The sequence below is a fragment of the Fistularia commersonii genome, chromosome 7 (genome assembly GCF_037954325.1).
Source record: "Fistularia commersonii isolate RoL2024-O1a breed Wild chromosome 7, RoL_Fcom_v1.0, whole genome shotgun sequence".
Taxonomy (NCBI): Eukaryota; Metazoa; Chordata; class Actinopteri; order Syngnathiformes; family Fistulariidae; genus Fistularia; species Fistularia commersonii.
This window is the reverse complement of record NC_141290.1, coordinates 9527550-9541289: the sequence shown is the minus strand read 5'-3', so window position 1 is coordinate 9541289 and position 13740 is coordinate 9527550. Positions and strand designations below refer to the sequence as shown.

General features: G+C 51.4%; 1 protein-coding gene across 1 annotated transcript; it reads left to right on the top strand.

Moving 5' to 3' along the window:
• Nucleotides 1-9443: 9443 nt before the first annotated feature.
• Nucleotides 9444-12918, top strand: sp7 (Sp7 transcription factor). Its single transcript, XM_086149717.1, has 2 exons — nt 9444-9479; nt 10306-12918. Exons 1-2 carry the CDS (start codon nt 9444-9446, stop codon nt 11725-11727), a joined length of 1458 nt encoding a protein of 485 aa, XP_086005843.1. The 3' UTR covers nt 11728-12918.
• Nucleotides 12919-13740: the final 822 nt, after the last annotated feature.

The following is a 13740-nucleotide window of genomic DNA, read 5'->3' as shown; positions in this document are numbered from 1 at the left end:
AAATAGCTACATAACATACACAATAGGCTACAATGACCGTGTGTATACATGTGTTTGTGGATATGTGTTTGCGGGCATGCAAACATGCTAACCAGCTTAAACATGCACTTTCAGAACACACAAATTTCCAGTTGTTGGCAATAGCTGAGGTAAAATGGTTCTGGGTGTGTGGGGATTTACAGGCATGCTTTCAAGCTAACTAGTTTGAAAATACCTCTCTAGGACAAACAAAATGTGACTTGTCGGTGATAGCTAAGCTATCACGGGTTTGCAAGTGTGCTAACGTGCTAACTAGTGTGCTCGTGCACTTCTTGAAAACACAAAATGCAAGTTGTCGGCGATAGCTAAGCTGATATGCAACTGTATGCGGGTAGACCCGAGTTTGCAGGCGTACCAAATTGCGTAAGCATGCACTTCTAGGACACACAAAATGTGACTTGTCGGCGATAGCCAAGCTATCACAGGTTTTCGAGTGTGATAACTTGCTAACTAGCTGATACGTCCACTTCTTAAAAACACAGAATTGAAGTTGTCGGTGATAACGAAGCTAAAATGCTTGTGTGTATGCGGACGTGAGTTTTTGGGCGTGCTAACTAGCGTGAACATGCGCTTCTAGAAGACACACACTGGTTTTGGGGGGGGGTGACGCTCCCCGCGGATCTGTCTCCTCTTCACAAGAGGAAATACAAATCAGGAACACTTCGCGTCTGCTCCACACAATCACTCAAAATCGGGGGGGGGGGGGGGGGCAACCCGATACCCTCGGTCAGCGTCCTCGGCCAGCCAGACGAGACACGCGTACTCCCCTGACCCTATTTGAAGATAATACCCCTCTCCTCCGGCGCAATGCGTCTCCCGTAAATAAACGATAGCGCCAGTCCTCCAAACCACATCGTTATGGCGCCGGGACATCAAATGTAAAGCTCCGAAGGATCCTCGGACTAATGGTGAGGACGCCGCGGAGATGGAGGTTTCTGTCTCGAGCGCGGCAGACCACAGAGCTCGAGTGGATCTCAGGAGGTTTAAGGAAATAAAGACGCAGTGTTACTTCAACTGAAAGCGGATTGAGCACTGCAGATAGCAAGCAGTACTCGAGGATACTTAGTTTTTGCAAGTGAAGTGGTTTCGCCCAAGTGGGATTTCTGGCGCAAATGAGAATTACCGGGTGGTGTGTGTGTGTGTGTGTGTGTGTGTGTGTGTGTGTGTTGGGGGTGGTTCATTAAATCAAGGAGAACGGAAGTTATTTGCAGCTCGGGTGAGGGGACCAAAGATGACTGCTGGTGGCACACACACACACACACACACACACACGCACCACACATGGAACAGATCACACGACGCATGGAGTTGGATTCGCCCTACGAAATAAAGTAACCCAAAAAAAGAAAACCTCAATTTTCTTCCTTTAAAAAAAAAGAAAAACCCCTCCCCTCCTTTTTGGCCGGGCTCCGCCAAGGAGTAATGAGCTCCCACCCAAACCTCAGCACCAGCTGCTGTCAGGGTCTGGGGGTGCGGGCTAAATATATGGAAACCAAGCGGGGTGGGGGGTGCTATGTGGGAGCCGGCACACCTTCTGAGACCAGGGAGCAGGGGGAGGCCCGGATTGGGACACACGTGTGCTAACATGCTAACTAGCGTGAACGTGTGTCTCTAGAACTCGTCAAATGTGAGTTGAGGGCAATAGCGTAAGTGACTGTGTGCTTGTATGTGTGTGTGTGTGTGTGTGTGTGTGTGTGTGTGTGTGTGCTGGCATTTGTGATGTGTGGATGTGTGGATTCAGGCGTATTAACCTGCTAAATAACATGCGCTTCAAGAACACTCAAAATGGGAATTGTTGGCAATAGCTAAGCTAAAATTAATTTGGGTAAGTTTGGGATTGTGGGCCGCACATTTGCAGGTGTGCTAACATGCTATCTATGAGTCCATCTAGAACACACAAAATCGAACAACTGTAGGTGATAGCTAAGCCAAAATATGTGTGTGTGTGTGTGTGTGTGTGTGTGTGTGTGTGTGTGTGTGTGCATGTTTGCAGGCATACTTACCAGCGTCCATGTGTAAACATGCACTTTTAGAACACCCAAAATGCAAATTATTGGTTATCACGAAGCTAAAGTGAGTGCGTGCAAGTTTGTGATCATGGGCCGCACATTTGCAGATGTTCTAAGTCACTAACTAGCGTGAACGTGTATGTACAGAACGTCGAAATACAAGTTTTCAGTGATAACTCAGCTAATATGATTTGTGTATGTGTGTGTGTGTGTGTGTGTGTGTGTGTGTGTGTGTGTGTGTGTGTGTGTGTGTGTGTGTGTGTGTGGACACAAATTTGCAGGCATACTAACCTGCAAACAAATGTAAACATGCACTATTAATAGCTATCGGAAATGACATTGCAGGGTTGCTGACATGCTAACTCGCTTGAATGTGGTCTATTAGAACATGCATCTGTGTGGAAGCTGGTCCAAGATTTGTTGGCGACAGCTAGCTTGAACAACTGTGTGTGTGTGTGTGTGTGTGTGTGTGTGTGTGTGTGTGTGTGTGTGTGTGTGTAAGTGTGTGTGTGTGTGCGTGTGTGTGTGTGTGTTGTATTGGAGGCGCATTTGCAGGGATGGTAATATGCCAGCTAGATTCAGCACGGACTTCTAGAACACATAAAATGGGAGTTCTTGTTGCTAACCAGCTAAAATGACTACGTGTCTGTTGGTGTGGACACGTTTCCAGGCGTGCTAACACATGCTAACAAGCATGAACGGGCATGTGTGCATGTGTGATTTCTTACCTGCTCTTGCTCACAAACAAAGCCAACCACTCGTTGTTGCTGGATGTGAGCGTGCTAGCTGTGACATTGCTTTACAGAAAGTGTGAACATGCTATGCTGACGACAAAGAGACACACACAGGCATCATGTTTTTGGCATTGCTAATGTTGCTTTGCGGAGGCGTACCAGCATAGCACGTCTCTATATTCTCCAGGTGAAAAAATGTTAAAAACAAGCTTCCATTGAGGATTTCAGTTGTCCCTGCAGAGGAGACCCGCAGAGAGCACGAGCGCTCCCGGCCGGTCCCTCTCATTTCCCCAAAGTATATGTACGAGATATTGAAAGGAGCCGTCGTTGCGCCATCCCGGGCAATTGCACGTGTGACGCCTGCCAGGGTCATTAGGTGGCCGCAGGTCTGCGCGACAGACGCCGAGATTACAAGCCAGACGCCAGTTTGTGTACAGCAAGGAGGCGGTAGACCAGGGTTTGTTTGGGAGTAGATGGACTTCTGTGCTCCCGGCACCGATTCTTGTTGATACATACTTGTAATACCCCCCACCCCATCCATGCCCCGAGGAGTGTGTCCACCTGCTTTTCGCAACGCTTGCAATACGGCAGTGGCATAATGGCGATGTCAGCCGGTGAATGTTTTTCTCCACGGAGGGAAAAAAACAAGCTGTGTTTATTTCTGACTCGTGTGGTCACAGCCGGACGGGAGCTCTCCAGACTTTGCTGGAGGTGCGAACGCGAGACGTTCTAGTCGTCGCCGGGGTTCTCTTGAACGCCGCGCTTCGATTGCGAAGAGCCGGGACTCGTACCGCTCGGCGTCAGGCCTGGGAGGGAGCTGCTCCTCAAGACTACATGTCTGGCGCAGGGCTACATTCTGTCCGCCTGTTGAAATGCAACACGTCGGTGGTTGAATTACCCAAAACCACCGACTTGCCCCGAAGCAGAGGCAGACCACGCCGGGGCCCCGGGGCAGGTCACTTTATTAAAAGCACGTTGTCGCGTTTCACGTCCCGAAAAAGAGCATTGTCGGCGTGGACAGAGTGGCCGTAGATACCCACCGCCCCGTCTCTCTCTGTCCCTTTTCCTGTCTCCCGGTCTCTGGGTCTATACATCTCCCCCCTCGCCTTCCCTTCCCTCCTTCCCCTTCCCCGCCACTTCTCTCGCTCTCTCATTTTCCGTTGACAAGCTCTCCGAATCTTCTGACCACACAGCCTGGAAAAATAGCACAGAGTCATGCTGCAAGGCAAGTCTATCCCTGACCCTGATTCCCTCTCACCACATTTCCATCAGCAGCAACGTAAAACACATCTAATCATTTCAATTTTCCCCCTCCGTCGCAGTATTATTAACATTGTTAATTTTCTGAGGGCTGCAGCCTGGAGGGGAATGTCAGGGGAAATGAATTATGGCGAGATATTCCATTGATCCTCCATTATACACACTTGCATGGATGCTTTAATGGCCTAATGATACTAGAAGACCAATTTAAAACCTATGCATAAAACAGAGGGTCCATTCACCCACCGAAAGGAAGGCGCGCCGAAGAAACTAGCGCGCGACACGAGCGTCCGCTAATTAGAAGGTCGTCGGTTCGAACCCCCAACCTCTCTCCGGCTCCTCCCCCCGTTTCAGCGGCATCTTTGAGCGACGTGTTGAAGGGCGGCGTGATGCCTTCTCCTAGAGCAGACCATCGGGAGCAACTGGAGATGCAGCGCATGGTCCGAGGACATTTCCCATCGGAGGGGCCTGGGCTCTTCCCCCTAAGCCGCCTCCGACTCCCGGTAGTATCGGCCGGTTCGACTCTGACCGAGGGCCTCTTCTGTGTGGGGTCTCCATATCCTCCCCATGGCCTTCCTCCGGAGTGACCCGTGCATGTGATGGATCCAGGGTGAACCCCACCTCTTGCCCTATGACACCTTCGATGGGCTCCAGCCCCCCAAAAACCCAGAGTGCAGGATCATCGGTTTCAGATAATGAACGAATGAATAAACGCGTCGTTAGAACACCCGTGGCGGCCCTTTTCGTCCATGAAAGCGCCATGTTTTTTCCTTCTCACAATCCAGCTCGGAAGCACAGCAGGAGCCTCCGTCGCTTTGTTTCGTGCTTCTTTGCCGCCGTCGCCGCCGCTGCGCCTTCACGTTACCGCCGAGACGAATTATGTGGCAAACATTTTGCTACTATTTCAAGACGACTGCCTGCTGGATGAACTCGCCTCCTATGAAAAAGAACACAAGGAGGGAGTCGCTGCATGCCTGCAGAGGCGGAACGAGAGTTCTGGAATGTCTTCCCCCGCGCCATCGTGACGATCGCTCCCGCCGCAGGATCTCCTCAAGTTCACCTGAGCGGACTCTTCAGGTTTTGGCGAGTCGGGGGACACGGGAAACACGGCTCAACGGGGAAATGTGGATTAACAAGCGAACTCAAACGGTTGTGCAGCAACATAGGATGTGCCGTGTCCATTTAATGCGTCACTTCGGGTCTTTGACGGTGAACTGACCCTTCAGGTGGTTTGTGACAAAGCATGAAGTTTAAAAGTGTCCCAATCCCCCAGGTGAAGACGTAACTGACCCCAAGGAACCGCGTTAGATGTTTCTGCCTGGCATATTTGCTTTGCAAATGGCTGTAAAATCATCAACCGACACCTTCTGCCTTCTCCAATTCGGAGTGATTGCCGGAGCCAATGGTGATCTGGCGCTACCCTTGTAGCTCGATCGCTAACGATTGTGTCAATCGGGTTCACCGAGGAGGGGTTCAGGGAGCGGCTCCGGAAGTGATTTTCTGGCCACCTGGTCGGCCAAGGGGTCGTTTTACCTCCCGAAGATGCTAACATCGGGACTCTCCGCCGGCTCCGTGAGGCGGATTCAGCGAGCGGCGAGGGGAGCAGCATCCAGGGAACACCCAGGAAGAGGAGGGGAAGTCAAGGCCGACCGCTGACCGGAGCTCCTCGGTACATTTAGCAGCAGTAAAACACAATATTCTCAACGGCGCGGCAATCGGATTGACGTGTCGGAGTCAGGAGGCCCTCGAGTCCCTTAAAGCTATAACTGTATATTCACGCAAGGTCCGTGGTTCCGGGCCAAACGCAGGTCTGGACCAAACCACCGCAGCGTGGGGTCCAAGGCGTTGGTCATTTTGGAATCTGCAAGCGCACAAAACATTTCTTTTGAAACTTCAAAACGAGGAGCCACAATCCCGAGAGCGTGGAGATGCAGCGCGGACGCTTTTAACCTCGTACAAAGACGCACGGAAACCTTCTCCAGACAGAACCCGGGATCCTCATTTTCTTGCGAGTCCACTCCTGGGCAGGAAATGTGTGATCAAAGAAGGACACGACCGACGAGCCCGCGCGAGCCCGAGTTTCCACCGCGCAGTTCCTCACGGTTCCTCGACTCTGGCTCCCCCAGAACAAATTTCAGTCTGTTCCCAGAAGATGCTGTGGTGAGATAATCGGCACCGAAAAAAGACGAGAATATGTAATTTGGCATCCGCCGTCGCATGACTCACCGCCCCCGCACGCTGACACCCTGTCAAACACTAGGGTGGCGTTAGCAAACAAGAAGGAGGCTTGTGTCGTTCTCCCTTCTCTGATACACGGCGACGGAGGGGATGAGGTTGACCATCGTGTGAAACCTTCTCCTGCCGCTCTTCCGTCGTTAGCATACACGCTAAAAACTCCGCTGGAAGCAGTTCCATTGTCACCTCCACCTGGTAGCATCCCTGAGGACAATCGTACCGACTCTGATGCCTCTCGAAGTCGATGTTTGCCTTCCGCGCAAAGCCGTTCCCTAAACCGATGTCACTAATTTGCGCAAATAGATCTCCCTCACGGGATAACTAGTGTCCCCTCTAGCTTCCTGCGCGTCTTGTTGGGTCGTCCCGACTCCGCTTGCGCAAGGAAACCTTACGACACCCGCGACCGGACCGACGTGACGTTTCCACGACTTCTCGCGTTGAGAAGTCGCGACACGGTCTCAGCGTTGACCGACGACACTCCGCCATCACTTGGTTTCTGACCCGGTCGAAAACCCGTCTAAATCGCGTGACGACTCGAGCGCCGCTACCGCAGAACCGGACCGGCCCGCCCAATATCACAGGAAGGGGGCGGGGGTTATCGTGGAAGCGAAATTAAAAAAAAAAGGAAGGAAGCCCACCCAAAACCAGCGTGGGGTCGACACCGCCAGTGGCCTTTTTGAAGCGTCCTCTAATTATAGACGCCGCTCGCCGTCGTTTGAAGGGAACAGTAAAGGGGAACCGAGAGTTCTGGGTTACGACCAGTCTTGTAAAAGTGGAGGCGTCAGCGGAGGGAGGGAGGGAGGGAAGGATTCCCACCTGCCCTCTCATTTCACTCACTTAACCAAAGCATTAATGAGGGGAAGGGAGCAGGAAGGGATGCATGCATAGAAAAATTGACAGACAGACTGAAGGATAGACAGACGGACATGCAGGCAGACAGAAAGTTGGACTGACAGATGGACAGATAAACAAAAAGAAAGATAATTTGACAGAAACATAGATAGATAGATAGATAGATAGATAGATAGATAGATAGATAGATAGATAGATAGATAGATAGATAGATAGATAGATAGATAGATAGATAGATAGATAGATAGATGGATAGACGGACAGATGGACAGATAGATAGATAGATAGATAGATAGATAGATAGATAGATAGATAGATAGATAGATAGATAGATAGATAGATAGATAGACGGACAGACGGACAGATGGATGATAGATAGATAGATAGATAGATAGATAGATAGATAGATAGATAGATGGACAGATAGACAGATAGACAGATAGACAGATAGATAGATAGATAGATAGATAGATAGATAGATAGATAGATAGATAGATCCACACTGCTGCTCCTCCACCTCCTTCACCTCTTCCTCCTCTTCTTCCTGCCAGCTCCTCTACCTCCACCTGCTTCTCCTCCACCTCCTCCTCCTCTTCCTCCTCCACCTCCTCCTGCTGCTCCTCCTCCTGGGAGGTTAGCCGGGGAGCAGACTTCCATATTTATCCTCTGGGATGTGAGCGTCGGCCCCGGACCAGCCCGGCGCTGCGCTGCCCTGTAATTGAGGAGAAAAGAGGGACAGAAATTACATGTTTATTTTTGACAACAATTTGAATGCCCTGCGCTCTCCTGCACAAATGCAGACGCCCACAGAGGCGAGGGGAGGAGGACCAGGAGGAGGAGGAGGAGGAGGAGGAGGTCATCTTCAGCGCCGCCGCTTTGATTTATTTGTCCTCGTTTTTAAAACCTTCTCCGTCTGACAGGTGAAGTCCAGCCGGCAGGTTCGAGGCCCGGACGGGCAGGTCAGGGTTTGTGTTCATTATAATTTTGATTGAATTCAATTTTATTTTATTTCATTATATTTTATTTTATTTTATTTTATTTCATTTTATTTTATCTTATTTTATTTTGTTTGTTTTGTTTTTGTCAGTTTCACACAGTGAGCACATGGATGAAAAGAACAATAATCCGATCCTATGGCAGGATGAAGGCTATTGTGTCCATTCTAATTTTATTTTATTTTATTTTATTTTATTTTATTTTGTCAGTTTCACACAGTGAGCGTATGGATAAAGAATGATAATCCGATGCTCTGACAGGATGAGGCCTATTGTGTTCATTCTAATTTTCATTTTATTTTATTCTATTTTATTTCATTTTATTTTAGTTTAGTTTATTTTATTTCAATAAAATTCAGTGCAATTTTTTTACCTTTTCCTCTGGTAGTTTTTGATATATGTGTGTTTATATATTATTATTACATTACATATATGTATAATGTGTGTTTATTATATTTAAGACATTATGTAGATAGACATTAAGACATTATGATAGATAGATAGATAGATAGATAGATAGATAGATAGATAGATAGATAGATAGATAGATAGATAGATAGATAGATAGATAGATAGATAGATAGATAGATAGAACGCCATCTGGATGAGGATTACAATCCGGAAACAAAAAGAGTCACGTGATGTGAAACTCGAACGAACCGGAAGCTGGGATCTCGGATTATTGCTGAAGGACCGGGGTCGGATTATAATCTGACTGCCACGGTTTCCGCATTTTCACTCCTTTTTTTCCCTTTTTTTGTTTGTTTGTCTGTTTATTTGTTTGTTTCTACCCAACTCGATATCCTGTAATCCCGCGGGAATATTACACTCTTCTATCCTGAGCCTCGATCATTTGAGATTGAATTGAAATGAAACAGACATCAAATAATCCCGGGGGGGGTAAACTCGGGTGGGAGGGGTAATAATCCGGTGATCAATCGATCGGTTGATTGATGAGTCGCCCATTCATGCGATTTAATCTCGCCGATCGGCTCCGCACCCGAGGGGGGGGGCGCTTCCCCTTCCCTCCTCCTTCCTCCGTCCTCCCTCCTTCCTCCCCCTTTCCATCCACCAATCTCCGTCCATCCCTGCCTCCCGATCTCTTCCCAGCGGCTCTGTAATCCGGGGGGAGGAGGAGGAGGGCGGGGATCCCGGAGCCTCAAAACACTTCCCCGCGTCGGTGCGCGACTTCTCCAAAAGTGTCCCGGGACCCCCGAGCCGCGCGTCTCCCGCTCCCCGCCTCCCCCTCCTCCTCCTCCTCCTCCTTCTCCTCCTCCTCCTCCTCCTCCTCTGCGTCCTTAGGATTCAGTTTCTCAGGGATGGCCGCATCCATTCTGGAGGTAGGGAATGTGATTGTAAGTAAAAAAAAAAATTTTTTTCCTCTCCGTCTGTAAAAGCCGTTTTTTTTTTTGATTTTGTGCTATTACACCATTAATACACTGTTATTACATCGTTATTACTGTGTAATAGCGCGGAAGAGGGTGGCGGTTGTATTACTGTGAAGTGCTGAAGTTTTGTTTCAGTCCAAGGGAACTCAGAGAGCCGGCCGGTCCTGCAGAAAATGATCATTTCAATTTTGAGGGGTAGGAGAGGAGTTGTAATGTAGACTTTGATAGCAGGGCAGGGGTCACCGCCGCGAAGGGCTGAGCCCGAGCATCACCTCCTCGTGGAAGTTTGTACGGCGTCGGTTGTTTTTCCGGGAGAGGGGGTAACGCGGGATTGACCCGGTCAATGGTTGACACCCCCCCGCTCCTCCCCGCACACCTAGAGAAAGCCAAATATCGATTTATTTATTTTTTATTTTATTTTCCGTCGTTTCTCCGGGACGCCGCCTTTAACGAGATGTCGGGTTTTTGACCGCGGCACCTGAGGAGGGCCAGGAAGCCCGCAATCGGATTTCAAGCGAAACAAAGCAGGAGAGGCGAGCGCTGCGGGACCTTCACCAGCACAAACATTCACCTCCCCCTCTTCCTCCCCCTCTTCCTCCTCCTCCTCCTCCTCCTCCTCCTCCTCTTCCTACTCCTCCTCTTCTCCAACGCTTTGAGCAGGAAAAGCCAGCGGTGGCAGTCAGACATAAGTTTTTTATTAGAGTTGACACTGACAGAAGCGGCGGCGGTGGCGGCGGCGGCGGCCAGACAAACGGTCTCACCCCCCCTTCTCCGGTCTCCTCCTCTTCCTCAGGAAGACTCACGCTATGGCTCCAGTCCTCTGGCTATGTTAACCGCTACCTGCAACAAGTTCGGCAGCACAAGTCCAGCGAGGGATTCAGCGACACCCGGCAAGACCGGCGGCACCGCCCCGGGGAAGAAGCCCTACGGCATGACCTCCGACCTCCAGGCGGTGAAGAACGGCCGCGCCGCTGACGGCAGCGGCCTGGCGGACTCCTACACTGGCTCCTTCGCCGCGGCGGGAGGAGGAGGCGGCGGCGGCGGCGGCGGCGGCGGACTGCTGACCCCGACCGGGAGCCCCCCGCCGTCAGCCGGAGGCTACTCGGCAGAGTATAACCCTTTCTCCCACTCTTTCCAGACGTCCGTCTCCCAGGATCCGTCGCTTTTAGTGTCCAAAGCCCACGCCACGGCCGACTGCCTCACCAGCGTCTACACCTCTCTGGATATGACGCACCCGTACGGCTCCTGGTACAAAGCGGGCATCCACCCGGGCATCACCGCCGCGCCGGTGAATGCCACCTCCTCCTGGTGGGACGCCCACCCCAACTCCAACTGGCTGTCCGCCGCGCAGCCGCAGCCGGACGGCGGGCTGCAGGCGTCCCTGCAGCCGGTGGCGCCGCAGGCCTCGCTCAGCCCGCAGCTGCCCAGCTACAGCGCCGACTTCACGCCGCTCAACCCGGCGCCGTACTCCTCCGTGGGACTGGGCTCCTCCTCGCACCTCCTGCAGCCGTCGCAGCACATGCTGCCCCAGGACATGTACAAGCCCAAGCCGGTGCAGAGCGCGGGGCTCATCGAGAGCCCCATGGGGTTGAAGCCGGCCCGGGGGTCGGGCGGCTACGGCGGCGGGGGCGGCGGCGGCGGCGGGGGCGGCGGCACGCCCACCAGGTCCTCCTGTGACTGCCCCAACTGCCAGGAGCTGGAGAGGCTGGGCGCCTCGGCGGCATCCCTGCGGAAGAAGCCGGTGCACAGCTGCCACATCCCGGGCTGCGGGAAGGTCTACGGCAAGGCGTCGCACCTGAAGGCCCACCTGCGCTGGCACACCGGCGAGCGGCCCTTCGTGTGCAACTGGCTCTTCTGCGGCAAGCGCTTCACCCGCTCCGACGAGCTGGAGAGGCACGTGCGGACACACACGCGCGAGAAGAAGTTCACCTGCCTGCTGTGCAACAAGCGCTTCACGCGCAGCGACCACCTGTCCAAGCACCAGAAGACGCACGCGGACGCCGCCATGCACGGGAAGGCCGGCGCGGGCGAGGGCGGCGAGGGCGACCCGCGGGGCGAGGAGGCGGCGGAGATGAACAGCGGCGGCGTGGCCGCCAACCCGGTCGCCGACCCCATCGCCAACGGGGACGAGAAGGCCGGCGGAGCGCCCAATGGAGTGGAGAGCGGTGGCGGCGGCGGCGGCGGCGGCGGCAGCGGCGGGTTGCTGGAGATCTGACTCCGCCCCCCTTCCTCCAAAGCTGCTCGTCTGAAACACGCCGGGATCCAGACGGAGCATCGGACCCGGTTTGCAAGGACTTGATGTAATAAATGACGAATAACTTCATTTTCCACTTAGTGGGCCGCACACACACACACACACACACACACACACACACATATACACACGTATTTATATATGTATAAACAGCGGCGAAGCCTGCGAATACACACACACCGATACAAACGCAGCAGACGGCGCGCACAGGAAAGTATGCCGGCGCTCACGCGTCAACACACACACACACACACACACACATACACATTTTCTGCCTTTAAAATGAGACAAAAAAAAAACCACTGGGGAAATTTAATCTGCGAAAGCAGAAGGGAGAGAGAGGGAGAGCTCCGAAGCCACAACGGGGGGGGGGAGTTCCAGGGTGGGGGGGTTGGAAGGGGTGGGGGGGTCAGGATGATGGAGCTGATGGAGCGTTGCATGCCTTCAGAGAAATCCGATGTATCCGGATACTCACTCCCGTGGGAGTTTCGGTCTCTCCTCGCCGTTTTGCTGTTCTTCCTCCTGTTGTGTGTAATTTAATTCCTTATTTACATAAATAATCTAATTTATGCCTTTTAAATTATAAAAAAAAAAAAAAAAAAAAATTGGAGATTATCTTGCACCTCGCAGGAAACACAGTGCCTGAGGAAAAAAAAAAAAAAAAAAAAGCAAGATAGCTCAAGCTGGCCAAAGAAAAAAAATTTAAATTAAGATTTTTTTTTTCTCTCTCTTATTTATAACATGGAGTTTTAGGGGTTATGATTTTTAAAGATTTATTTATAGAACCTGAAGTTAGATGTGTGTAAACTTATTGCTATATAATCATTTGAAGTGTGAAGCCTACCGCGCCTGGCACAGTCGTAAATAATGAGGGGGTCCCCCCTCGTTTGTATATACTATATATTTACAACAGTATATAGATGCTGTCAGGCGTGCTATTTTTCTATTTTGAATTAATATTTTCTTTTACTTTTTTTGTAACTTCTTTCGTTGCTTCGGTTGAAAAGAGACGGCAGGGTTTGTTTTTTTTTTTTTTTGTTCGTTTGTTTGTTTTCTCGCCGGCCGGCTGGACAGGAAGTGTCTTATTGTGAAAGGGCGTGCGCGGGATGATCTTCTTGGTGCTTGTTGAAGTAAAGACGTTTTTAAAGGCAACTTTCTTTTGGTCGTGGTGATGTTGTTGTTGTTTTTTCCCCCTCCCGACCTTCCCTTGTTGCTACCTTGCAGGGCTAAGCGCTCCCGTTAGCCTCGGCGGCGTCACGCCGGGTCAAACAAAAGCCCCGCCACCCCCACCGACTACCCCCACCCCTCCATGACGTGAAGCTGGACGCTCCTTGAAGAAAAAGGAATTCATCTTCAACCCCCCCCCACGGGGCTTTTAGCATTTTTTAAAGTAGCTCAGGTCATTTCTGAATAATAAAAATACTTTAGCAGGGTGGACCTCCAGCTCCGCGACTGAGTGCACATCGCCTCGGGCATGTGTGTGTGTGTGTGTGTGTGTGTGTGTGTGTGTGTGATCACCCCCTCCCCACACTCACACACACACACACACACACACCTATCTTGATGATTCGCTAATAACGATTAACCGGTGATATTTCAAAATTGTTAAATTGCGAATACGAGGGGTTTTTTTTTCGTAACGGGAGCAGAGGGCCCCCCCCCCCGGCCCAGGCTACCGTCCTGTCCTGCTGTAACATTTACACTTCCCCGGCTGCATGGTTCCAATTTAGGGCTCCTAATGAGCTGTAGTTGAGGTCAATTTATATAAAACGTCCCGGGGCCGACTCTGTCATCAGGGACGACATGTTTATGGCGGTCTGAAGTGGGAGCGCGGTGGAGTCCGCAACATAAAAGGCCCGAGGAGGGGTGGTAGAGGAGGGGTGGGGTGTGTCGGACGGACGGGGGGGGGGGTGTAGGTGGATGGTCAGCTCCTTACGAGGGATGTTTTTAAATCCGCGGCAACTTTATTTTTAC

What these genes read in the sequence shown, in the direction of transcription:
- sp7 (XM_086149717.1), top strand. Translation starts at nt 9,444, where the DNA reads ATGGCCGCATCCATTCTGGAGGTAGGGAATGTGATT. An exon ending in TGGAGGTAGGGAATGTGATT is followed by an intron (nt 9,480 to 10,305) that starts GTAAGTAAAAAA and finishes CCTCTTCCTCAG; the next exon opens with GAAGACTCACGCTATGGCTC.